General features: G+C 53.5%; 1 protein-coding gene across 7 annotated transcripts in view; it reads left to right on the top strand.

The window, feature by feature from the left end:
• The window catches only part of COL27A1 (collagen type XXVII alpha 1 chain), a 135,131-nt gene that overhangs the window by 34,082 nt on the left and 75,665 nt on the right, over window positions 1–25,384 (top strand). For 6 of the 7 annotated variants that reach the window (XR_005063758.2, XR_005063757.2, XM_017648729.3 and 3 more), the window contains exons 6-13: window positions 1,366–1,419; window positions 2,775–2,828; window positions 11,211–11,255; window positions 11,854–11,907; window positions 12,348–12,392; window positions 15,273–15,326; window positions 16,238–16,282; window positions 24,757–24,810. Coding sequence is in view for 5 of the 7 variants with exons in the window: in XM_017648729.3 (XP_017504218.3) it covers window positions 1,366–1,419; window positions 2,775–2,828; window positions 11,211–11,255; window positions 11,854–11,907; window positions 12,348–12,392; window positions 15,273–15,326; window positions 16,238–16,282; window positions 24,757–24,810 (405 nt within the window). In the remaining 2 variants the exon portion in view is untranslated. The remainder of the gene's footprint in view (window positions 1–1,365; window positions 1,420–2,774; window positions 2,829–11,210; window positions 11,256–11,853; window positions 11,908–12,347; window positions 12,393–15,272; window positions 15,327–16,237; window positions 16,283–24,756; window positions 24,811–25,384) is intronic. The other variant, XM_037027331.2, reaches the window with a different exon arrangement.

Below are 25,384 nucleotides of genomic sequence, written 5' to 3'. Positions count from 1 at the left end.
GTGTGTACATGCCTGTGTATGGGTGCAGAGCAACCCCCATTTTGAGGTTAGTAAATGGAGGCTCAGAGAAGCGAAGTGACTTGTCCGAGGTCCCACTGTGGCTCTCCCCAAGGGTTTCTGACTCAGGGCCCAGTGTGGAGAGAGAGTGTGGGAGTGAGGGTGAGGGACATGGATCAGGGCCTCTTTCTGGAAGGTAAGATCGGGGTGGACTGACGTTCCAATGGACTGTTTCCTGAGAAATTTAGCCAGGTTGGGCCAAATGAGAAAGCCCATAGCCATGAGCATGCTCCAGCCCAGCGGGACACAGCTCGTGACTTCTTTGGGCCCTTTCCCTGAGCCCCATGCTCTTAAGAGGCAGGATTGCCATGGGAATACTACCATATGCTGGGCACAAAGGGTGCTTGTGTCTGACTGACCCCACTGCCTGTGGTTTCTCCCCTGTTTACAGCCTCTTCTAACTCCCTGTGTCTTAGGACATCCTAGAACACAGATCTGGGAGTCACAACTGCAGAGTTGTGGTCTCGAGTCTGCCAATGCCTCCTTCTTCGGGGCCCAGACAGTCCCGTTCCTTCCCTAGCCTCAGTTTCCCCAAATGTGTAACCAGAGTAATAATACTTCCCTTGACCACTTCTTTGGGGTATTGTGAGAATCTAGTGGTATAAGAGATACTGTAAACTGTGAAGGACTGTACACAAATGCAAGTGGGTGTTACTGCACTGATCTAGTAATTAGAGAATGGTGAGGTGAGCATGCAGGAAAGTCAAAAAAGAGTTGAGTATGCCACTTGGATGTGTCTCAGAAACTGAGAGCCCTGGGAATAAGCCAGGAGGCAGTCCTTGCAACACTCATATGCAAAGACTTGTTGCCTGTTTGAGGACCCAGGGATCTGCAGGTTGGTCGGGAAGGATGCATTGAAGCTATGTTTTGAAGGATGTTTATGTTTTGGCTAGTGATAACTGGGGAACGGTTTTCTAGGTGGGGGTGACTTCCTGAGCAAGGACCTGGCAGCAGGGAGGGGCAGGGCATGGTTGAGGAATGGGCTATGGTCTGGGAATGGGGCAGAGGGACCCTATTGGTGGGTTTGGCTGGTGGGAAGAGAGAAAGTCTGGACAGGATGGCTGGGAACAGGTGATAGAAGATTTGGGACACCAGAGGAGGAGTTTGAACTTTGTCATCATGCAGTCAGTGGGAGCTATGGAAGGTGTTACAGCAAGGGGAGATGGAACTGGAGAAGACCCCTTTGGAGGGTGTGAGTGGGGGATGGATGTGGGGGATTCAAGCAAGGGAACAGGGCTTTGAGCAGAGTTTGTGGGGAGACATTCTCTTAGATGATTCGAGGCCACAGTGGAATTGTTTTTGTTTCAGGGACAGAAAGGGGACCCAGGGCTCTCACCAGGGAAGGCCCACGATGGGGCAAAGGTAGGTTTCCAGGGACCCCAGTGCTCAGGGAAGCGGGGAAGTGGAAACCGCCATGCTCTGGGGCGAGCCCTGCTGGCAGAGGCCACTGCATGGCAGAGGCAGGAGGTGGGGAGTAGAAAGGTCAGTGTGTGGTTTGGTCTGTCCTTTGAGTGCTCTCTCTGTCCCCGCACCAAACCAAAGCCATTCTCTGCTGTCTTCTGGGGTGCAACTTATAAAACCAACAAAAGATTTTGCCTGTGGACACACACTGGGTGAATGACCCTTTGCCCAAAGCCCTATATCACTTTTTGCAGGGCCCTCTAAGTGACCCTCAGCATCCAGAAGCTTCTTGGTACACATGCCCAGGAAGCTTCCAACAGACATTCAAATCCCCTCTGAGGTTGTTTATTCAAGTAGGCAGGTCTGGGGGCTTCTAGGAGGAGGGAAGAGAATGGACTGGAGATTCAGGGCTCCCTACCTCTGAAGGGCTATGCAGACCAGAAGGTTCTTCCATAGAAGAGAAAACACTTAGTCCAAAGGACTTCCTCCATCCCTGAAGCATCGCCCCAAGACGCTGACCAAGGGGCCTTGAGGAAGCACAGGCCAGGTAGGAACAAGGGAACCCAGAACTCTAAGTAAGGTCCCGAGCATCTCAGACATACATATTCTGGAAGGAATGCCAAGTGTCTGGTTTCCTTCTGGACCCAGCACAGTACCCTCCTGGCAGACAGAACACTGCCTTTCAACCCTGCCTCCTGTGCTTGGGCACAAAGAAGTGGCAGCTCCTTTTGATTTCCCCAAGGCACAGGTGGCTCATCACTGATAAGGTTTCTCATTTAGCCAACATTTACTAGGTGTAAATGTCCACATACACGTCCACCTCCTCCTTATTGTAACCTTATAAGCCAGGGTAGCTGGGCCCTGCCTGCAGATAAGAAAACAAGAGGCCCCAGAGGCAGGTGGTTTGCAGGAGGTCACACAGCTGCTCAGGTGCAGAGAGGATTTGTACCCAGGTCTGACAAAGTCCAAGAGAGAGAGAGCTGACTGGAATGGGACAGACAATTCCAGTGCATGTCCCCAGGGGTGGTGGTTTTCAAACATGGTTTTAGCAGCAGAACCCATTTCCCAAATGGTATATTCTGTGCTAAAGTCCAATATAGAAAATAGATCAAGTGGGCAACTGAGGTGAGTGGGAGGGGCTGGGTACCCCATCCTCTTGGCGCCCTCACCCTTCACAGGAGCCCCCAAGTCTCCTGAAGTGTCTAGGCCTCCATGAATCCTGTTTGCTGGAAATAGGCCTTGCGAGGTCACACTTTCAATCTAGTGAGTGTCTCTGCTCCCGTTCCCCTGCCTTACCACCTGTCCTTGTTTTACAGGGTGACATGGGCTTACCTGGGCTCTCTGGGAATCCAGGACCTCTTGGACGAAAGGTACACTTCGGTGTTGATGCTTTGTCTTGCCCATTGGGCTTCCTAGCAAGTGGGGTTCAGGCCTGCCTGCCCACCCACTTCCCCCCAGCTCCAGCCTGGCTCCCTAGGGCATGGGGAACATTGGTGGGAGGGGACAGAGGTCTGTGAGGGTTGTGCTTGCCTGGAGGTGGGCAGCATTTGGCATGGTGCAGGTCTCCCTACCATGATTAGTGAGGTTGACAGGAAGCGGTCCTGCTTTGCTGTCCCTCTGTCAGGGCCCAGTCGCTCTTGGGGAGCCGATCCGGGTGTGCTTGTGGTGGTGGTGGGCGGAGTGCTGCCAGGGGCAGGAGGGGACCCCCTAACCGGGACATGCACATCTGGTGTGTTGCTCTTTATATAGAGCCTAGCACAGGGTGTGCACATAGTAGGTGTTCAGGACATGGGGGTGCTGATGCAGGCCAAAGAACTGCTCTTTATAGGAGAATCACCCATTTTCCAGTAGATACACCAGCCTAGGGCCATGTCTTACTTCCATCCTGGCTTTCAGCCGTGGTCACGGCTGCCCTCTCTGGGCCATCTGGTTCTCATCTGGATAGCTGTGGTGTCTCCTGGCTCCATTCTGTCCTTTTTCCAAGGGTCCTGGGGGCACAGGGGACTTGGAGCATCACGTCCCCAGTGTCCCCTTTTCCTCCACCCTCCATGGCCAGAGCAGGCAGTACTGCAAATCTGAAGAGGTCAGACCTAGACAAGAGTGCGTGGCTGTTCTGTGAGCAGGGGAAACGTGGTATTTTCTGGCCCAGAGAACACGGGACTCCCGCTCCCCACTCACTTTCCCTTTGGGCTCCAGCACTTTCTGTTGGATGAGGTGTAAGTGGAAAAGTCTGCTTCTAATCCCGGCTTATAAAGCAGCCAGTGGTGGTCTCACTCTGCACAGGGGTGGGAATCTAGTAGAAGTTGCAGGAGATGAGGAAACAAACTGGACTGGCTGCTGCCTGAGGTTCCCGGGCTCCCTGCTCTTAGCAGATGGCCAGGTGGGCCAAGAGCCCCCACCAAGAAGGACCAGCTCACCTGACAAGGGAGAAGCCTCTTTCCTAAATTAAGGACGAGCCTCTGTGTGGTTGGGAAACTATTTGGCAAAGCCATTTACACACAGTCCCTTGTACCCCGGCCCAGGCAAACACAGAGAAGTTTGGTCAATGGCAGGCTGGTGTCACCTGCTCACAGAGGGTGGTGGGCAGAGCATGGGAGAGCTCAGGTCCCAAGCCGGGGTCCCCTGAGCAGTGGTGGGAATCAGGGAGGAGGACAGCTGGGGTCGAATGTACCTGGAATTGTCATTGTTTGTAAGCAATCTTTCCTTGCACAAGCGTCTTTGGTGCCAGCAGTGGCCATTTGATCCTGATCCTCGTGTGTGGCTTTTCTGCATCTCATGTGGGGAGTCTTGCAGGCGAGGGGACATCAGTAGGTAAGAGGTGAAGTCAGCATCTCCTTTGCTCACCTGCATTCTCAGGGGGAAGACAGATAATAAAAAGAAAAAGAGTTAAAATATGAGGTATGTTAGATGATGGAAGAAGCTGTGGAGGAAGCAAGGCAGGAGGAGGGAGTTTGGGTTGGGGTGGCTTCCCAAGTTAAATAGTGGGGCAAATTAAAGGTGGCAGAGAGTTACTGTCGCTTATCATGTTGTTTCCTCGCAATAGCCTCCAGGAGTTAAGACAGTATTATGCCATTTTACAGCAGAGAAAACCAAGGCCCTGAAAGGTCTCATTCATTCATTCATTCACTCATTCACTCTTCCAGTCATTCAGCAAATGTGCACCTGGATCCCAGGCCCTGTGCTGACACTGGTGTTAAATGCAAATGAGATCATCGGGGACTTCATGGAATGTCGTGTCTACAGCAGTGGTTCCCAACTTCCCTGTGCATTAGAACCAGCTGCAGAGCCTGGGCCCCACCACAGGCATTCTGGCTCGGTTGGTCTAAGTGGGACCCATGCACAAGATTCTTATGTGCAGCCAAGAATGAGAATCGATGGTTGAACGAAAATACCTTCTGGAGTCCCTAAGTGGCAGAGCTGGGATTTGAACCCAGGTCTCTGCCCTCAGGCCCTTTCTGTCTTCATAGCACCTATTGAAACAGCTTCCCAAGTAACAGTGGACCCATCAAGTAAAAAAGAGGGTCCCTACCTGAGAGGGTTCGGTTCTGGGCCACCCACCTGCCATGCTTGCTTAGGGCTTTGCTGAACCACTTCCTGAGGGCTGGGTAGATGCATAGACCAGGTCAGATAGACCTGGATGGAGTCCAGCTCTGTCCCTCTCCTGCTACATGACCCTGGGCAAGTGGCCTCACCTCACTGAGCCTCAGTTGCTTCATAGAGCAGTTGGGAGGGTTCAGTGAGATGTTATATCCCCAGCACCCCGCGTGGGGCTGGCACTTGGTAGGCACTATAGACATATTCACTGAATGAATGAACGATCATGGTCATGCAGAGGAAGTACTGAAGATCTTGCCCATTGGGTGCCATCAGTCATCTTAGTTACTAGTTACTCACCCTCTACCAGCCAAGTAGGCTTCCAGAACTCCATTTGCACTTTGGGAGGGTGGAGTCCCATGTGGTCCCTAGTCTGACCTGTCTTTCCTGTAAAAAAGTGCTTCTCAACTGAGGGTGGTTTTGGACCCCTAGAGAACAGTTAGCAAGACATTTTTGGTTGTCCCAATTGGGAGGGGAAGGCCACCTGCCTCTAACGGGCAGGAACTGAGATGCTGTTAGATGTCCAGTGACGCACAAAGCAGCTGTCCCACTGCAGTGAAGACTCATCCAGCCCCCAGTGCCCGTGGTGCCAAGGCTGAGAAATTCCGCCATGTGGAAACCCTCACTCATCCACCCTTATGTGCCCTGGACCTTCCTACTTCCCTGCGTTTGCTTATGCTTTGCCATCTCCCAGCACACTCTCTCTCCCACAGTCATTATGAGGTGACTGTCCCTGGACTCAGTTCTAAATACCATCTTCTCCAAGAGCACTTCCCCAGCACCTCCAAGGCGAAGTCATGCCCCATTCCTCTGGTCATCCCACCCATCTTCTCAGCCTCTTTGGGATTCTGCACTGTCCAGCTGGCAGGAGGTCCACTGGTGTCCTTAGCACATTTGTCAGACTGCAGTCAGTACACCGAGGACCTGTTCATCTTTACTCCCTCATGCTTAGCATATGCATCTGCTCTGTCCCTCCCTCCCCTGCCTGTGGCATCATCACTCATTGATTTTTCTTGCCGAGCCTTGATACAGCCTCAGAATCTTTCTTAACCCATGGCCCCAAATAGAAACTGATGTAATGAAGGTGAAACTTCTTCCTGGCTTCTTCTTGCAGACCTCATCCTGCCCTTGAGCCCTCATTATGCCTCCACAGTTGGCTACAATCTGTGGGAAGCTGTAATAAAATGGGAGGTCATACGGGGTCTTCTGGAAGTGTTGGGGAGAGCACAATTGAGGTTGCCTGAACAATCTCATGCCTTTCTGCAGAACTACCAGGTCTACTGGGAGTTAGCACCCCCAGTTCCATGCAGAGAGCCTACCAAGAACCTTCTTCAGGCTTCCCTACTGCTGAGCTGCTTTGGGGTTCACTCCTGAGCTCTACTCCCGCTCTGCTCTCCAACCCAGTTCCTCCTTCAAGCCTCAGTGTACAATGCTGACTCCTTAGGTTGGCTGTCTACCCTCTTCTGGCATTTAGTACTTCTTCATTCCACTTAATATGTGTTTAGTGCTTGTATCTCCTTCTAGAAGATAGGGAGCGAATTTCTTTTGTTCACCTGTGTATTAGTGCCTAACACAGGGTCTGGCTCATCTTTGGGGCTCAACGAAACTTTATACAATGAATGAACAACTGGATGAATGAATGAGCCAAACAGAAAGTGTTACATTCCTGCCCCACCTGTCTCAGATACCTGCTGAGCAGAATTTGGTGTCAGATGGCCGGCTGTGCCATGATCGACTATGCTTTTGAACAAGCCATGCATTTCAGAATCCTATAATTTCTGAGCCAACAGGATGCTTTGAGAGGTGATCTGGGGAAACTGAGGTCCAGAGAGGAGCAGGGACTTGGCCAGTATCATGTGACAAGTGCTTCTTCCTCGCTGATCCTTTCTGTTAAATGGGGTGCTCTGTCCGCTGACTGCCCAGTGAGTGTGGTGTGTAGGCTGCTGAGGTGGTCGAGAAAGTTAGTGGGAAGTGTCGTGGAGCGCTAAGCAAGCACGGTGAGTTCATTTTACCGCAAGAGAAGTTGGGGCCTTGTGCAGACTGAGGTGGATCCTGGCGGACCAGCTGAGATCTAGGTACACATTGGTCCCCAGGACCCTCAGGCAAGGACAGGGCACACCCCCTCCCTGCCCAAGCCCCAAATAGCATTGCAGCTGACAGGGAGACTGTCTGCAGCAGCAGTGAGGTGATGTCTGGTTTCTCCTTGTGCGCTGAAAGCAATGATTAATCTGGCTCGCAAAGCAAAGTATAGACCAAGCTCTATTACAAACATGGGTCGTGTGGAGACCCGCCTGCCAGGCAGCTGGAGGCCCCTTGCAGACTCTGTGGTCCCTGGAGCTCCCCTGAAGTATCTACTCACCCCTAGTGCCAGTCAGGCACTTATCACACGTGGAGAAATCATTGCCCATGGGTCCACCTTGTGGTGAGTGCCTGCCCCATAGCTACTGGGGCCCTGGAGAAGACAAGGGTTTAGAGTCTTCCAGGTCCTGGGGCCCTGTCATTTGTAGCTGTTTGGCTGGTCCCAGCTTGGTAAACACTGTTAAGGTACTTCCAGGGAGCACACAGACCTTCCCTCCTGCCTTGGCTGTGTTCAGTCTCGGCTGCTCCCAGCCAGCTAGAAGAAGTAGGTGTCCCTGGCAGTGTCCTTGGCCCCTCAGGGTCCACTGATTGGGAAAGACGTAGGTATCATGGCCTTCTGGACAAAGCACAGCCCAGTGGGTCTAGAGTCCTGGAATGGTCTGGGCTTGGCCATACTTTGCTAAATAACCTTAGGCAAGTCCCTTTCCCTCTCTGAGGCTGTTTCTCAGTCTGTCCAGTGGGAAAGGAGGTTTTCAAATTGATGTCTCAAGTGCTTTCCCACTCAGATACTTCACGGTCCTGCCACCGTCCTCTGCCCCAATGAGGCTGCAATGACCTGCATGCTCTGTCCTAGGGACATGGGCCTGGAAGGGGGTCTAGCTGTGGGTGGCCCTGTGGCTTTTCTAGGTAGGCCTTTGGCTTCAGTAAATATGGCTCATTCCTTGATTTGATGGTTAAGGGTATAGAGATTAGAGTCACAGCCTGGCACTGTCTCTGGAAAACTATGTGGCCTTAAGAAAGGCTCTTTACCTCTCTGAGCCTCAGTTTTCTCTTCTGGCAAGCTTGCAAGACAATTCCTACTTCCTAAGGTTGAATGCAGGGAGTTGGTGAGCAGATGTACTTAATGTTTTCATGCCAGGCCAGGCATAGAGTAGTCCGCTGTCCATGTCCCTGTTGACCATTCATTTCATTTTAGCTGCATCCTGAGTAAAGACTTTTCTTGAAATCTCCTGGGATTTCTCTGGCAACACTTCTCGGCCAACACACTGGTTTCCAGCAGGTGTCTTTGTGGCTAAAGAGGAAGCCAAAGAAGTGGGTGATACTCGGGGGTTCCCTGGTGCCCTTTGAAGGCTCTCTTGGGATCCTTGTCCTGTATTGCAGTGACTCTTTACAGCCACCCCTTGAGGCAGGCAGAGGATGGCAGAGTGAGGCTCAGAGAGGACAATCGCCTATGCAGAGTCACACAGCCTTGAGTTCAAGGCTCCACTCATCTATTCATGGCAAAAGACCTTGCTTGTTCTTCTTCATCCACGAGTTCCAAGTGGAGAAAGGATAATAATGGTGATTACATGCCTTATAGCATGACACAGCCCTGCTCAAAAGCCTCCTGTGCTTTCCCATCATTTTGGAGGAAGGCCTTCTGTGGTTTCCCATCATATTGGAGAATGCCCAGCATCCTCTGGCTTCTTGCTGTTCTCTACCATCCTGCCCCTCTACCCCCAACCTCCTCACTCACCTGCTCCAGTCGCACAGGTCTAGTTCTTCCTTGAACCCACCCAAAAGCATTCTTGCCTCATGGCTTTTGCACCTGTTGTTCCTTCTGCCTGGAATGCTTTTCTCCAGAGAGTCAGGCCTCTGCTCAACTCCTCCGTCTCCCTTCCTGCCCACCTGCAGTCTCTGCCTGTTTCCATCACGGCCATTCTCTGCCCTCTAACTCTGCTCACTTTTCTTCATGGCACTGGTTATGACCAAACATTATCTCTTCTTTAAATTTTTATTTTTTATTTTGGTAAAAAGCACATAACATAAAATTTACCATCTTAACCATGTTTACGTGTACAGTTCAATAGTGCGAAGTATGTTCACTTTGTTGTGCAGCCCATCTCCAGAACTTTTGTAGATCCATGAAACAACAGCTCCCCATCTCCCCCTTCCCCAGGCATCATCTTTATATTGATTTATTTTTACATCTCCTTAATTGGACTGTAAACCCCATTAAGGCAAAGGATATTGTCCTCTCATTCCTCCCATGCCTTGAGTAGTGCCGGCACATACGATTTCAGTAAATGTTTGTTGAATGAATGGATGAAATATGAAGATCATGATGAAAACAGCATCTGGTCTTTACAGGGCTCTTGGATTCAGATACTGTGATAAGTGCTTCACACACATTATATCGTGCAATCCATGTGCCAGCCCCTATATTCCCATCTTACAAAAGAGGAAATCAAGACTCAAGAGTGGCCCCATTGGGTCACACAGCCAGCCCTCAGTGAAGTGGGATAGGAATCTAGATCAGTCTGAGACAAGAGATCCTACCCACTCTGCATGCTGGCTGCTGGCTGTGCCTCAGTTTGCCCACTGGGCAAAAGAGCACACACCCTGGCTCGGAGAGTCTCATGCAGCCATGTTGCATCAGCGTCATGGGCCCCAGATCTGAGATGCAATTATGTTGCTGAGCAGTCTTGAGATGTGAGTAGATGCAGAAGGAATGCTTGTAAACTCCCCAGATTTCTTGGATCAAAACCACTCTGCATATGTATTTTAGGAGACCCTTTTTCCAGGGGCTTGCAGGAGTGCACGTGTGTGTGCCTGTGTCTGTGTATGTGCATGGCCTGAGATGTCTGCAAGGCTCTCCCAGTATGGCCTCAGGACCTGGTGGTGAGTGTGAGCCTGCAGCTCCTGAGTGATGGGACTTGGGGCAAGTGGCTTCAGTTCTCCATTACTCAGTTTTCTCTTCTGTAAAATGGAGGTGATCATCCCATACCCCAGACTTGTCCTGCTGTCGGAAGGGCTAAAGGAAGTTATGTGGGTGTGGTCCCAGGTGAAGAGCAGTGCACAGAGGGGCTCTCCAGGCATCATGCAAGTGTACTCAAGAGCCTTGTTTGTCACTGTCTGGGAGCCTGAGAACTGTAGAGTTCCTAAACACCAGAGCAGAAGGGGGCTCAGCACTCCCACTCCCTCAGCTGAGGTCCAGAGAAGGGCAGTAACCCACCCAGAGTGGCACAGAAAGTCAGGAATAGTGTCTGAACTATGCCCGGGGCTCCCTGTCTGAAGGGGTCTCATGGACACCAGTGTGGCCACCCTGTCTAAAATGGAGACCTTCTGCTCCGTCTTACTTCACAGCTGTCCTAAGCTGATGGAAGCTTGAAGTCTGGGATTTCCCTCTGGGGAACTCTTATGAAATGGCTCAGGTGGTGTCTCCAGCACCACCTGAAGTCACACACTCACTTTGCATCTCTTGACTAGAGACTTGGCCTTGGACCTGGTAGTTGGGCCATAGGGACAGAGGGTCAAGGTTCGTTCTGGTCATTGCCAGAGTCCTTCTCAATCAGGCATTTGGGTGACTGCCTCCTCCATGGACTAGGAACTGGGACAGTGGCAGGCAGGGAGGCAGCTCTTTGGGTTAATATATCTGACAGAAGGTCCCAGCATCTCATGGTGGTTGAGCATATCCCAGACCGGAAGGTCCTGATTGGTCCACCCATTCATTGAGAAATCAGTCATTCTCATTCTACACTGAGAAATCATTCAGAAAGAATGGTCGGGATATAGCATCACTCTGTCACACTTGCTATATCCCAGTTCAAAGCCCACAAATCCTGCTGGAGGAGTGAACACAAGCCCCCTGTTGTCCTCTGGTCTAAGAACCATTCACTGGGGGCAGAGAGGAAACCACAAGACGCGGCTGACTGATGTGCATGTATCCAAGCGTTTGGTGAGTATTTATTGAAACACAGTATATCCTTGCTGTAGCACAGGCAGCGCTGAAAGGACAGGCAGGGAGGCTGGGCCTCTGCCATCTGATCCACAGGCCCAGATGTGCCTTCCTGGCCTGATGCCATTTCTTTCCCCGACAGGGACACAAGGGCTATCCTGGACCAGCGGGGCACCCCGGAGAACAGGTGAGGGCCGTGGCCTCAGCCCTGCTCTGCTTGCTCTCCCATGTCCAGCCTCTTCCTGGGCCCTGCTCCATAAGTGAGCCCCAGAGCCAGGCTGTTCTGTCTCCCCTCCTGCTGGGGCCCCTGCCCTGCCCTACCTCCCTCTCAGCTCCATCTGCCTGAAAGAGCTGGCGTCCACGCCGGGCCAGCATTGGCATGAGCCTCTCAACTCCGGTTAGGGCCCTGAATAGCTGGCCTGTTCTGGGCGATGTTTGGAGATATTATACACACAGCCATGGGGTTTGCAGGAATATTGGCTGCACTGGCCCAAGTCAGCCAGCAGCCCCTGCCAGCGTGAGAGAGCCAGCCAGGCCTCCTCAGTGCTTTCTTATTCCTGGGCTACAAGCACAGGGGTTTTGTCCCTCCGAACTGGTCTGACCAGTTTCCCAGAGGGGTGGGCTTGGGGACCTGGCAGTCCGGTGGTGTGGCTTCCCTTCCTCCCATTTCCTCTCACATTCCTGCCCTCCTCTTTGTCCCTTGTAAGCCCGTCCCCCACTGTCCCCCAGACCTGTAGCTTGGCACAGTCTCTCCTTTCCTTATGTCTCTCTCCATTCCTTTGCAGGGGCAGGCAGGACCTGAGGGCAGCCCAGGGGCCAAAGGTTACCCTGGCAGGCAGGTGCAGTATATGGCTTCTGGAAGCTCTGTGGCCATGGTGGTGTGGAGATGGCCACGGTGCCCCCAGGCAGAGGGTGGTAGCAGGCTGGGTGCAAGGAGCTGTACCCAGTGGGTGGGCCCTGAAGAAAGGGCTATTAAGGGGGCTGGACTAAGGAGCCCTTTCTTTGGAGGCAGCAGTTCAAGGATGCTCTGTAAGATAACAGAAGAAAGAAGCATCCTGGTGTTGTGTGGGTGGAGCTCAAGGCTCCTCCCACTCTGTCCCTGAGCCATGTCCCTGGGGCCCCGGGGCAGCTGGGGGCTCAGTTTGAAGACCAGGAGTCTAACCCACTCACATTCTGCAGAAGGGGCAGCTGAGGCCCAAAGGAGGCAGGACTCGCCCTGGGTTGTTGGCAGCAGGTAGGACACCTCCATATGTCCTTGCCCCTCTGTCTTTTATTTCAGGGGTTACCTGGACCAGTAGGAGACCCTGGCCCCAAAGGCAGCCGGGTAAGTGGGCCTTGGCATGTGTCACGCAGGTGGGGCCCTGGGTGGGCATTACCTGTCCCTCCAGTGGGCAGCTGGGATCAGGGCCGTGAGCCTCTACCCGGGTCTGTCAGGCCGAGCCCCTCCCACCTGAGCTCTCTCTGGAGAGCAGAGGGGCCCAGGAGGGCCAGGTGATGGGAGACCCTTGAGCCAGGTAAGGCAGCTTGGTCCCCATGGCCAGGTGGCTGGGCAGCAAAGGTTCTGCTGGAGGTCCGGCCATAGTGCAGCTGTGAAAATCAGGTATCTGCTTGCCGTGTCCCCCAGCGTATCCCAAGGGCAAGGCTTCCAGAGCTCGGGCCACTTTGCCTGTCACTGGGATCCTCAGAGCCCTCCCTCCCACTCCTGCCTGAGGGCTGGGGGCCTACCATTTTTAGGGATCAGTGGTGCCTGATGGGTGAGTGCTGGGCAGTCCTGGAGGCTGATGGAGCATCTGTTCTCCCCCTCCTTTGAGGCCCCTGGAGCCATCAGTCCCAGTTTGCCCATCGCCACAGTGGGAATGATGTCCATTCCTACCTCTAGCATGGTTGTGGGGATACCAGAATCTGGAAGCAAATCCTGTTGAGGAGTGAGGAGTTTAGGTGGGGGCTTCCAGGTAGGTTGTGGGGTGCTGGAGAAGGTTCTGGGTGAATTGAATGGGGGTAAACAGAGTTTGAGAGACTAAGAGATCATCTTAGAAGGTGGGATCCTCTCTTCTGCATACAAGCAAACTGGGTTCATGGCGGGAACCTGGTGGCCCCAGTTTGTGCTGCACAGCTAAGGTGGAACTGGGATGAGGACCCCGGTCTCCTGAGGGCTGGGCTTGCTGGCTCTCTAAGAATGCTCAGCAGGAAGGCCACACAGTTCTCGGTCACGCCAAGTCAGGTGTGACACATCCTCCACTCCTGAGCCAAAGCCATTTGTGGCCACAGTCTCAGCCTAAATCCACGGAGCTGACAGGTGACTGTTAGGGGAGGTTCTGGAAGGTGGGCAAGTTCCGCAGGGTGTGGTGAGGATGATAGTGATATGCAGGGGCTGAGAAGGCTCGTGTCCTAGGATCCTGCGTCTCCCTCTTTTTATCCAGCTGTTCCCGTGAGCTGGGGCCCCAGAGGGGCCTTCTGAGCCCAGAGAGGTCTTCTTGGTGAGCCCTGGGGTCCCTGACCTGCCAGGAGGATGGGAGGAGACATACTAATGGCATCTAGGGTTGCCTGATGCTTGGCACATGTGGGGGGAGAGCTGGTCTGGCTCCAACCCTCTCTCTCTGGGATCGCAGAGCCCTAGCAGCCTGGGTGAGCTGGGGCCACTTGTCTGGTCTCCCAACCCTGCCGCCACCAGCCTCATGTTTATGAAACAGGCAATGCACAGGCTTTGGGATCAGGGTGACTGGATTGGAAACCTGCTCTGCTGTTATAAATTGTGGGATCTTGGGCAAGTTGCGGTACCTCTCTGAGCCCATTTTCTCCCGTATAAATCTGGAAACATAAGCCCTGGTAGGAAGGATCAGCAAACATTAAGATGATGGGTATTTCTTACACGAGATGCCAAGAAGGAGGCTCATGACCGCTTGGCTTTCTTGGGGAGGGGATGGCTGTGAGCCTGCACTGGCTGCTCGTTTGTGAGAGGCAGTACTGCACAGTGCTTAGAGGCCAGCCTGCATCAGGTGACCTGAATGCAAATACTGCTTCTGTCAGTCCAGCTGTGTGACCCTGGGCCAGTCACTTCACCTCTTGGAGCTAACTGTTCTTCCCTCTATAGGGGCTGACTAATAGTACCTATTTCTTGAGGGGGTGGCGGGGCTGCAGTAAATATTTTAATGCATGCAAAGCAGAGAACTGGGCCTGGCACTTAGTTTGTGCCCAGTTAAGTGTTAGCTTTCATTACAGTTATTATTAAGTCATTCCACAAATATCTAGAGAGCTCAGAGTGATAGGAGCTCTGGGGTAGGTCCCTGCCCTTGAGAAATTCTCAGGCTAATGAGGACATAAAACATGGACATAGATAATGAAGATGCAGTGGAGGAAGTGGCAAATCCTATTAACTGTAGTGCAAAGATGGTGTCTCTGTAGAGGAAAGAGATTGCTCTGACTCGGGGCGTCCAGGATGCTTGCCAGAGGAAGGAGCATGAGAGCCAGGCTAGGAGGGATTTGCTCTGCTTTCATAGGGGTGTGAGGGGCATGCTTGGTGGCAGGCACAGTGAATAATGGCTGGGAGGCAGAACGTTCTGGGTGCACTCTAGGCCAGTGGACTCCCACCTGCACCTGAACTGTTGTGGCACTCTATCTCCGGAGCTCTGGTGTCCTTGTCTGTACACTGGGAGGAGTGACAGCCGATCTGCTGTGTCCTTGGGAGGGTTGAAGCTAGTGGCACACGTGTGTGGCAGGATGTCAGCACACCAGAGTGGCAGCTGCTGTGACGCTGGCATTCAGGCAGCCAGGGGTAGATGGGAGCCCCCGATCTGGGGCCTTTAAGGCCTAGGGGAGGCATTGCAGAAGCCATGGGCCCCTGCCAGCACCGCTTGGGGTGGGAAGGACCTGGTGCCACTCTAGCATCTAACCCAGCTGAGAGCTTCCTTCCTCAGGTCCCGGAGCCCCTGGCGTGGGGCGGGCCTCACCCTGAGAGTGCCCGCGCCCTTCCCTGGCGTGAGGGTATGTGCCTTTGGACTACATCGTGGAAGCCAGCACCATGCAGTCCATGGGCATATACACTTGCCTCAAGGCCTATGTCATCGAGGAGCCGCCGGAGCCACCACTGCCACCAGCGAGGAAGAGGACCTGGGGAGTGGGAGGGCAGCCACGTGGGGCTGGGATGGGTCGGGCCAGCCACACCCCACCACTCAGCCGTTCTGATCCCCCACCTGCTCTTTCCTAGGGCTACATTGGACTCCCAGGACTCTTCGGCCTGCCAGGGTCTGATGGGGAGCGAGTGAGTACGCTTTCTTTGTTGACCTCCCAACCCCCACCCCTCTGCCTAGGGAAGTCCAGCAGTCCCTGCTCAACAAGATGCCCTTGAGTTGAACAGGAGTCTGCTTAGGGAACAAGTCAAGGCAGGCACCTTCCAGACATAGGGAACAGCGTGTGCAAAGTCAGGGACGTATGATAACCCGACAAGTTTAACAGTGAACACAGTCAAAGCACAGAAAGCGAAGCAGGAATTTGGGAGATGAGGCTGGGGGACACCTGGGTGAAGTTGTATGGCCCTCAGGGCTGAGGTCGGGAAGGGGACTCTGTTCTGAGAGCTTGGGGAGTTTCTGAAGGGCTTTCAGCAGATGAGAAATGGGCCCACTTGATATCTCAGATGAAGTGTCTTTAAACTGGCCCATGGGCCAGATCCTGTGAGTTGCCTGTTTTGTAAAGTTTTATTGAACACAGCCGTGCTCACTTGTCCACCGGTTGCCTATGGCTGCCTTCACTTGGACAGTGGCACAGTGGAGTCAGCATGACAGACACCATACGGCCTGTAGGCCTCTGGACCTCCCTCCCTGTCCTGTCCCAGCCTGAGCCCGCATTTGGGAACTCAGTCGTAACCTCATCAACAAGCTGGGCATAAAGAACCTTAGGAAAGTGGGAGCATTTATTGAGCATCTGCTGAACACCAGGAACGTGGAGTGCTTTCCTTGGGCATTTCCCCAGCTCAGGTCCACACAGACTCCAGCCCTGCAGCGTGCAAGGACCATCCATTTGCTGTGGCATAACTGGTACCTGCTGTGGAGATGGCGGCACAATAGGCCCTCTGTGACGTCCCCGTGTGGGTAGCTCTGGGGCTGACTTGGGGCCATGCTGGTTGCCCCCTGCTGGAATCCTGTCCTTATTTCTTCCCTCTCTTTCCCCCTACAGGGTCTTCCTGGCGTTCCTGGCAAGAGGGGCAAGATGGGTAGGCCGGTAAAGATTTTCCGTGTCTATTATGCAGACTCTATGGGTGAACCTGACCTCTCATTGGCCATGCTGCCCTGCCCACCTATGGCCCGGGCATTCTCCACTTCTCTGCTTGGCCATCACTGTGCTCTGATGTGTGGGCTGGTGCATGGGGGTCCCCAGGCCTTGGGTCCTGCTGCCCTGTGCTGAATGGCTGCCGCCTGGCTGGGGCTGGGGGCTGCCATGGGCTCTGGACCCCTCTGGGGTGGCTCCTTTCTGCATGTCTGCAGCAGTTGCTCTGCAGTGCAGTGCAGTTCTGTGTCTGGGGATGTCTCTTGTCTGGGTCCTAAGTGTCCATCCTGCTTGTATTAAGGGATCTTGGCTAGGGTGGGTGTCTATGCTCCCAACTCAGAAAACAGTCTCCATATCTTGATGTTACCAAGTTTTGCTGGTACTCCCACAAGGCCAGAGGGCAGTGGGGGTGTGGGCAGGCCCACAGAAGGCATGACTCCCAGATGGGCTCAGCAGCAATCCCCAGGCAACCAGCTTTGCCCATGACTCTTATGAGAAGAAATTGCTTTCCTTTTGTGTGAGCATCTAAGGGGCAGGAAGGGAAAGCCAAGGCAAGAGAGACTGAGTCACTTGCCCATGGTTCACAGCATGTCAGCGGCAGTCAGGATTCTAACAGTTCATCTCTGCAGCCTTTGATCTCAGTGGCAAATCAGGGCAGCCTCTCAAGTTCACTGGTCGGGGATAATGCTGTAGAAGTAGATTCCCTAGAAGCTTTGCCTGGAGGGAAAGTCATTCATTCCAATGGTCTCATTATTCATAAAGGAAACTGAGGCTCTGAGAGGCAGAGTGATCTGTCCAGGGTCCCACTGAGGGTCCCAGGCTAAAGGAGACCCAGGACTGTAACTGAGGAATCTTTCTTTCAGGCCTGGTCCCCATCGGTGGCTTAGGGCTCTCTGTTGCTGCCCCACAAGTTAGCCCCTAGATGTGAAACCATCAGTGGCTCTGGGTCCAGGCCTCCCTTTGCTGGTGGTTGGTAGACAAGGAGCTGTGGGGGAGGTTAGAACTTGAGAGGTGATTGGAAGGGAGCCAGGAGCCCTGAAAGGGAGTTATTCATGATGCTGGGGTTGACATGAATGTTCATGACCCCTGACTGGTTGCGGTGTATGGGTCGGCACTCTCTGGGCGCGGAGTGGGGCCTACAGAGAAAAGCAATATCCAGGTCCTGTTCTCAAGCTGCTGACAGAGAGGGCACCTTGCCCTCAGACCTAGACCTCTATGGCTGACAGCCCCTTTGTGCCCTGAGGTCTACCTGGCACCTAGACCTGGGCAGGGAGCAGCACCTGAGTCTTCCGGCTTTAGGACAAGGACTTATATCCACAAGAGTTGGGCTGGCATTTGGATCTGCTCCCCAAGACAGGTGACCTTGGGGAATGAGACTCTTCTGTCCATCCATGCAGTCAATGAATATTGAGTGTGTGCTACAGGCCAGGCATTGTGCTTGGTGTTGAGCAATAAGCAAGAGACAGGTCCCATTCTCATGGGCAGGCAGACTGACACACAATGTTGGAATGGAGGAATGAGGAATGAATGAATGAACATCTGATGGTGGTGTGTTAAGATGGAGTAGGGTAGGGGACAGTAAGTGCTTGGGGTATGGACTGGTAGACAAGATGGCCCAGGAAATCCTCCTCATTTCCTGGGAAACCTGATGAGGTGAGAATGGGAGTCATGTGACTATCTAGGGAAGAGCATGTCAGGTTGAAAGAGCAGCAGGTGCAAAGGCCCTGGAGCGTTATTGGTTCAAAGTCTCTGAATTGCAGTTTTCCCATCTGAGAAACAGGGATAATAGCTTCTAGCTGATGAGGTCATTGTGCTTGCCACATAGTACGTACTTAATAAACAATAGCAGTCATTGTTCCTATTTGTAGTTTCATGGGTGGCTGAGGCTCTCTCTGTGCTGTGTGGCTCATTTTCCCAAAGGTTAAGTTGCCTGGTAGGGGCAATTGACTTAGAGGATCTCCTCTGGGCCCTGTTCCATCACCAGGCCCAGCTCCAGAGCCATCAGGGGGGCATTTACTCGGACTCTGTACTGGGAGCCAGGCATTGTCACTTTACGGAGGAGGAGATGGAGGATCAGGAGTGAAGTCTTGGCCAAGGTCTTACGTCTTCTGAGAGCCAGCAGCCAGAGCTTTCACCTCCTTCCCCAGAGTGCAGCTGTCCAGGGCTTGCTTTCCAGACTCTCCTGAGCACAGAGGGGGCAAGATCGTGAGGCCTGGGGCACGCTTCTCTGCCACAAGGAGCGCGCACAGGCGTGCCCCAGCTGTGCTCTTCCCCCTCTCCTCTCCAGCCTCCCCACCTCCCTTTTCCTCCTTCCAGTGACCCCTTCGTCTGGCTTCTCCCTGCCGTGTACTAGTTTTCTCCTTGGAGCGGAAAGGCATACTGCAGGTGGCCAAGAAGGCAGCACCAGGTCGGCTGAGTGCCCATTTTCCTGTCTGTGTATGAGATGAGGCCACTCATTCATTTCTCAGTCAACAAAAATTTATTGAACACCTACCATGTACCAGGTGCTGGCATAGCACTATAGCCAAAACATACCCCCCAAAAGTAACATTTATTGAAGCCCTTTTACCTGCATGGTGCTTGAACTACATGTGATTCTCCCACTGATTCTTTGTGGTGAGTTTGATTATCCCTATTGTCTAAATATGGAAATCTAGGCTCAGCAGTCAAAGCCATTTGCCCAGAGACCCTCTGAGGCCTTGCCAGCCTGAACCCCCATAACTGACAACTCGTCTCTGCTTCCTTGCTCTGTGCCTTTAACTTCCTAAGAATCCACCCCGTCCTTTGTGATGGGGGTGTTCCCTGGCACTAGGATGTCAGGTGTGGGCAGAAGGATTCCCCCCCTTCCTTCAGCCAAACAGCACTATGGCCACGTAGTACTCCTGAGGGCTGTGAAAGTCCCCTTGACTCTGGTCCAGTGGCTATGGTCCGCGAAGGGGCCAGGTCTGCCCCGGATATGACCTACTGTGTATGGAATAGGACTTCCCATTACCATGTCCCGGTGGCTTTGTCTCTGCCTCTGCTGGGCTTCCATGTCCACAGAGCCCTCGGCCTGCACACTCCCTGAGTGGTCTTTGGGACCATCCCCTGTTGCCAGTGCTCTTGAGCCTTTGATCTGGCTGGTGGGCTTGGGGGTCCCTTCTGTGAATGAGTTTCCCTTTCGTCAAAGCTTTGGGCCAGGTAATTTCTAGGCACTAGTAACAAGAGGAACTGTCAGGAGAATGAGCTGAATCCCCTTGTGCCAGACTGCAGCTGGCCTCACTGCTGGTGGGGCTGGTGATGATTTTGTGGTAGGCCATCTCTCCAGCAAGCCTAAGCTCAGGCCCGTGCCCACAGCCTCCTCAGTGCTAAGCCTGGAAGGTGTGTGGAAAGCTTTTGCTGATGGGAGCTGAGAAACAGACAGTGGAGGTCACAGTACATCAGCGCTACAGGAACCTTAGCATTGAGCATAGATGAAGCAGACCTAGCTCAGAGAGGTCAGTAACTTGCCCATAGTCGCACAGCAAGTCAATGGCAGAATCAGGACTTGAACCCAGGACCCTTGCCTGCTAGTACAGGCTGCTCCCCACATCATCCCTGTTCTCCCTCTGCCCACATTTTCAACTTCCAAGGAAAGCTTAGTCTACAGCTCATCTCATCTCGCCTGCTGGAAAGAAAGATGTATTGTGGTTTCCTGAGGAGGAGTCCAGATATAAGATATTACAAACTTGGCTGGAGCTGAAGGGATTTCTGCTGGGCCATCCTGGCTTGTTGGGAGCATGGCGCAGGGACACTCACAGCTGGGGACGGAGCCATGCCTCCTAGCCAGGGGTCTCCCGGGCGTGAGGAACATGTTGCAGTCAGTCTTCCTGGAGGATGCTCTGTGAATCCACTTTCAGGCCCACCAGCCTGCCTGGCAAGGTCAGCTACCACTCATAGCTTCTCTTGTGGCCTCTGGTCAGGCCTACCAAAGCTGGTGCTACCTAGTGAGTCAGGCCAGAGCCCCTGGTGCTACAAAGGCACAGCCCTGGCTCCAGCCCTCCCGGTGTGTGGCTCAGGGACAGCTGGGACTCTCCCAAGGCTGCACGCCTGTCTGGGGCAGGACAGCACTTCTAACATGGTGCATTTGGTTTCAAGCTCAGTGTCCTTTCCAGTTTTCAGACTGTGGGGAGCCGAAAGCAAAGTGATCTTGTGTTCCCAAGTAGGGAAACTGAGTCCCAGACAAATGGAAGTTTCTAGCAGTGGTGATGCTAGTTGGTGGGGGTGTGGTCCCTAGTGTCCCAGACTTGAGTTGGAGCTCAGCATCCCAGAGCTGCTGGTGACCCCAGACTCCTGGTGAGAAGTCTACCTATATGTTTTTCCCTTGCTCCCTGAGGTGACTCTTAGTGGATTGTAAAGGGCAGGGTGAACACATGCTCAGCCTCATGAGAAGAGGGTGCGGAGGGCCTTAAGGGGCCTCTCCATGTTAGCACACTTGGTATACACTCATCTTCTAGAAAAGAATACGGCTACTTCAAGTGCAGTAGGAAGGATGCAGGTTAGATTTATACAGGAACTTTCCAACTGGAGAATTTAAACACTGTCAAGCTCTCCAAGATCCTTCTGCGGCCTCTTTCTAGAGATTATTAAGTATTCCCACTGTAGGGGCAAACTCGAACTAGTGTGTGGTGGCAAACTGGAGGGTACCAGGGGCTAGTTACAGATGTCTGACCTCTTCCTCAGCATAGCTCTGCCAGGTGTGCCAGACAGGACTGACCATTTTCAGGGCAAGGAGCTGAGCCTTCAAGACATTAGCAGGACTTCTGATCCTGGAGGGTCCATGCTTCCTGTGCACCATAGCCCACCTCTGAGCAGACCACTGAGGTAGACACGCCTGGAGGCAGGGGAGTGGATGAGGTGACCCTCAGAGGCCCCCTCAGCCCCTGGCATCCTGCTGTAGATGTGGCGGCAAGGACCCTTCCTGTTTTCACATCTCTTCCTCTGAGTTGCTGTAGCTGAAAGGGAAGGTAGAGTCTCCTGGAGCCTGGGTCTGTCTCCTCCTGGGCCTTGTTCTGCTCAGAGTACGAGGCGTCCAGTTCCCCAGGGGGCCCTGACCTGGGGAAGTAAAGAAACCATGTCTCTGGGCCCCGGCAGGGTGCCGGAGCCCATTCCTTGGGCTCTGGGCCAGGCTGCTGCAGCGGGAGCTCAGGCCTGTGGAGGGAGGTCCCGGTGCCGGCAGCGCTGGGAGCGTGTTCCGTGCACAAGAAGACATGGCCAGACAGAGGGAAGCAGACAGGGTGAAAGTGAGGCCGCATGTCCAGCCTGGCAGCTGCCTCTCTAAAGAGCCAGAGGACCAAGCATCAGGGGCCCTGGGGTGAGTTGGAAATGGGGTACGTCACTCAGTCATAGAGGGGTGGGCAGGCCAGCTGGATAACAAGGCTTTAGGCCTGCTCTGGGCCTTAGTCTCCCTGTTAGTGCAATAAGGTGCTGAATGTCAAAAACATCTAGGGTCTTTCCATCTTAGGGACTGTTCCAATCAAAATTTGTTCCAGCACTTTTAAAGATCTTTGCCCAGCTGTTTTGCTCTTAATTGCAAACCTAGATTCCTAGAGGTCACCTGCTTGACTCATCCAAAGAAAGGGAGACTGAAGATGGAAACAGGTTGGGTGCCTGTGCCCACCAAGTATGTACAAGCAGAAGCAGTTCTCAGCATCAGTAATGCCATTCCCTCATGTACATTAGCCCAGGGCTCTCATGGGCCCTTTGGGGGAGCTCAGGCTTGTATTCAGTACCCAGTCATAGCTAAGAGAACAAGCTCTAGAGTCGGACGGCTGTGTTCACATCCCAGCTTTGCTATCCTATAGCTGGGGGACTTTGGACACATTCTCTAGCCTCTCTAGACCTCAGTTTCCTTATCTACAAAGTGGGGCCAATAGTAGGATCCATGTCACTGGGCTTTTGGAGTTTGCCTTTATTGTCATTGTCCACCATCATCACCCACTGGTTGCATTTTGCTGCAAAAGTACCTCCTTTTGGGATTTTGACTATTCTGATGGTCTCTTCTTTGCTTGTGCCCCCCACAGCTGTGCCCTCACATTGCTGCTGTGTCCATATGCCAGCAAGGGCTTGCCCTCTGTGTGACATCTCAGCTCTTCTCCGTACTCCCCACTGTACAGCAGAGAAAATAGGCTCAGATAGGCTCATGCGTGCGGGAGGCTGGCCTGGCAGCTGGGTCCGCGAAGAGTCCTTGAGCCAGCCTGGAGTGGCATCTGAATGCAAACCCATGGGTTTGAGATCTGTCTGGTGGCTGCTGGGTGAGAATACCTGAGGCATTGCAGCCAGGATGTATATCTGGGGGACGCTGCCAAGATCTCCATCTTGCCCCAGGCTGAGTGGCATTGCAGTGCATAGGATAAGAGGTTCCTTTCTCAAACCACACCATGTCTGGGGGTTGGGACGAGGAGAAACGTTTGTAGAGATCACACGCCCCTAGCCTGAGCAGGACAGAGGGTCAAGTGAGGGTCTTCCCAAGGTCACACAGCACTCTGGAGGCATGCTCCAGATACTGCTCCAGATGCTGAGTTTGGAAAGCAGAGACAGACTTCCCAAGTCCTGCCCCTTGTGGGCCATGTGCAATTGTCCGGTGTCCAGCTGGACGGCATCCCCCTGTCCCGTCAGGGATTATCCTCCTTCGCTGCCAGGCTCCCAGCCCAGCCCCAAAGGCAGGGCGGGGGGTGGGGTGGGGGAGGAACTCAGTGCTTTCAGCAGGTTCCCCTGACAGCAGCTCACCTGGATGATGACTCCTGTCCTGGGAGGTGAGAGGAACCCCTTATGGCGTGACAAAGAGAAGCTAGATTGGGGTGAGGCTAGAATTTGCCAAGGAGACCCCAAGGATATGGGGAGAGAAATCTTAGAGCCAGATGTGCCCCACAAAGACTTGACCTAGAGATGGGCTGTAGACACACCCCCCCCCCCACACACACCCTGTGCTACTCTCTGAAACCAGCTGAAGCACACACTCGAGCAGCTTCCGCGTGCATGATTTACCTGTGGGCAGCTCAGACAGACATAAGATAGTTTGGAGAGGTGAGACCTGGGCTCAGCTCTTCCTCAGATTTGCTTTTTGGCTTTGGCCAACCGACATTTCCCCTGTGAGCCTCAATTTCCCATTACAATGAGACCTCTGACATACCCTCTTAAATGAGTCCAGTAACCATCCCCTCAGGGGTGGATGTCGAAGGCAAGTGGGGTGTTGCATGCCAGCGCTTGGTGTGACTCTCATTATTATGTCCTCATCTCCTCTGGGTGTCGGAATGAAGCCACACCCCCTGTGTGAGGAATGCCAGCGCCTGCCCTTCCGATCCAGGAGGGTTTTCTGTCGGGATCTGAGAGGAGTAGGATTGCTGGGCAGGGCAATGGGTTTGGGTTGTGTTTTTAGGTTTCATCTGTGCACTGGAGCCCCGCAGTTGCACTGGAAACTGGAAACGAACTCTCCTCCGTGAGGCTCTTTACTGGTTGAACAGCTCAGGCATCCACTTAGTCAGAAAAACATGTGCTTTGTTTTTTATTACATTTCCCTGGAAAAATAATGATTTGAATTCAAGGAGGGGAGGAGAACGGGTTTCCCTAAATTCCAAGCTTGAGGACTGTCTTTTCCTTTTGAAGTAGAACGGACTTGTCCCCTACCCTGCCCGCCCCTGGAGGCATCCTCACAGCTGGTGTTTTTCCAGCTGCCTGTCTCCCCAGAGAGTGTGGAGTGGGGTCAGGGACGGGGTAAGAGGACCAGACCTGCCTGGGCCGGGCAGCCTGGCCTCCCTCTGAGCTGCCCAAACTCACCTGTGGCAGTGGGGCCGATGTTCACCAGTGGTGCAACCTGTGTGACCTGTGTGACCTTGACACTTAGGTTTCCAGAGCCTCACTTTCTTTATCTAGAAAGTGGGGATTGTGATTCCACAGGGTGGCTTTTGAAGAACATGTCATCGTCATGGAAGGTGTGGGCTGGAAAAATGCTACAGGAGCTTTCCCTTCTTTGACCAGTGGGGAAACTGAGACCTATAGGAGAAAGGGGCACTCTTAAGACTCTTAGCAAGTCAGTCACTGGTCCAGGCCTAGACCCAGCTTCCTGAGCCCGAGTGCATGTCCTTCCCACTCCATTGGACCAGACCGCCAGTTGAGGGGTTGGCATTTCCATGCTGGGAGCTGGTTACTAGTTCCTTTTCAGACTCTGGTAGCTAAGGAGAGGACTCTCTGGCTGTGGCCCTTCCACAGGAGCCAGTCCCTGTGAAGTTCTTCATGCGGGGGTGTTTGTTGAGGACACGGGGTGGCCTGGGGCTCCACTGCCTGCCCAGTTCCCAGAGCCCAGGGGTGAGCCTGCATGGACGTGTCCTTGTGCCGCCCCAGGGTCTGGCTCAAAGCCACCCCACAGGTATAAGCACTAATCTGCAGGTGTGTGTTCTCTCTCATGCCTCCAGGGGTTTCCGGGAGACTTTGGAGAAAGAGGCCCTCCTGGACTGGATGGAAACCCCGTAAGTATTCAAGTCTTTGGGAACAGGAAGGAGATTCAGAGTACACACCCAGCAGGTTTTAGGAACCCCAAGTTTGGGGTCACCCAGACTGGGGCAAACCCCAGCCCTGCCACCTACTATCTGGGTACTCTAGGACGAATGGCATGATTGCTCTGAACCCTAGGCTCCTGTCTGCTGTGGAGGCCCTTCGGCCCCCTGAAGAGAGCTCCCAGCCCACTCCCAGCCCCTGGTCCCAAAGCTCTAGGCTGTGGCCCATCCCCAAGGACTTAGGAAGCCCATGGGTCTCTCCACATCCGGGAGGCCAGGCCTGCTCCCATCTGACAAAGCACAGCAGGGTTTACGGCTGGCAGTAGCCTGGGGGAGCCCATGGCTTACGGCCCTGTGTGGAGAGAAGAGCTGGAGTTCTAAAGAATCCCCAACCTAGGCATGTTTATACAGTTTGTAAATAATTGAAGGCCCATCAGAGAGCCAGGTCAGCCTGCCCTGGGGAGCTGAGCCTGCCTTTCCCTTCCCATCCCAGGCTCAGGCTCAGGGTGGGAGGAGAGGAAGCTCATTCTCTGCCTGGGGGTGCAGA

The sequence above is a fragment of the Manis javanica genome, chromosome 2 (genome assembly GCF_040802235.1).
Source record: "Manis javanica isolate MJ-LG chromosome 2, MJ_LKY, whole genome shotgun sequence".
Taxonomy (NCBI): Eukaryota; Metazoa; Chordata; class Mammalia; order Pholidota; family Manidae; genus Manis; species Manis javanica.
Note: the sequence above shows the minus strand (reverse complement) of the source record. Positions and strands in the feature narration are given on the sequence as shown.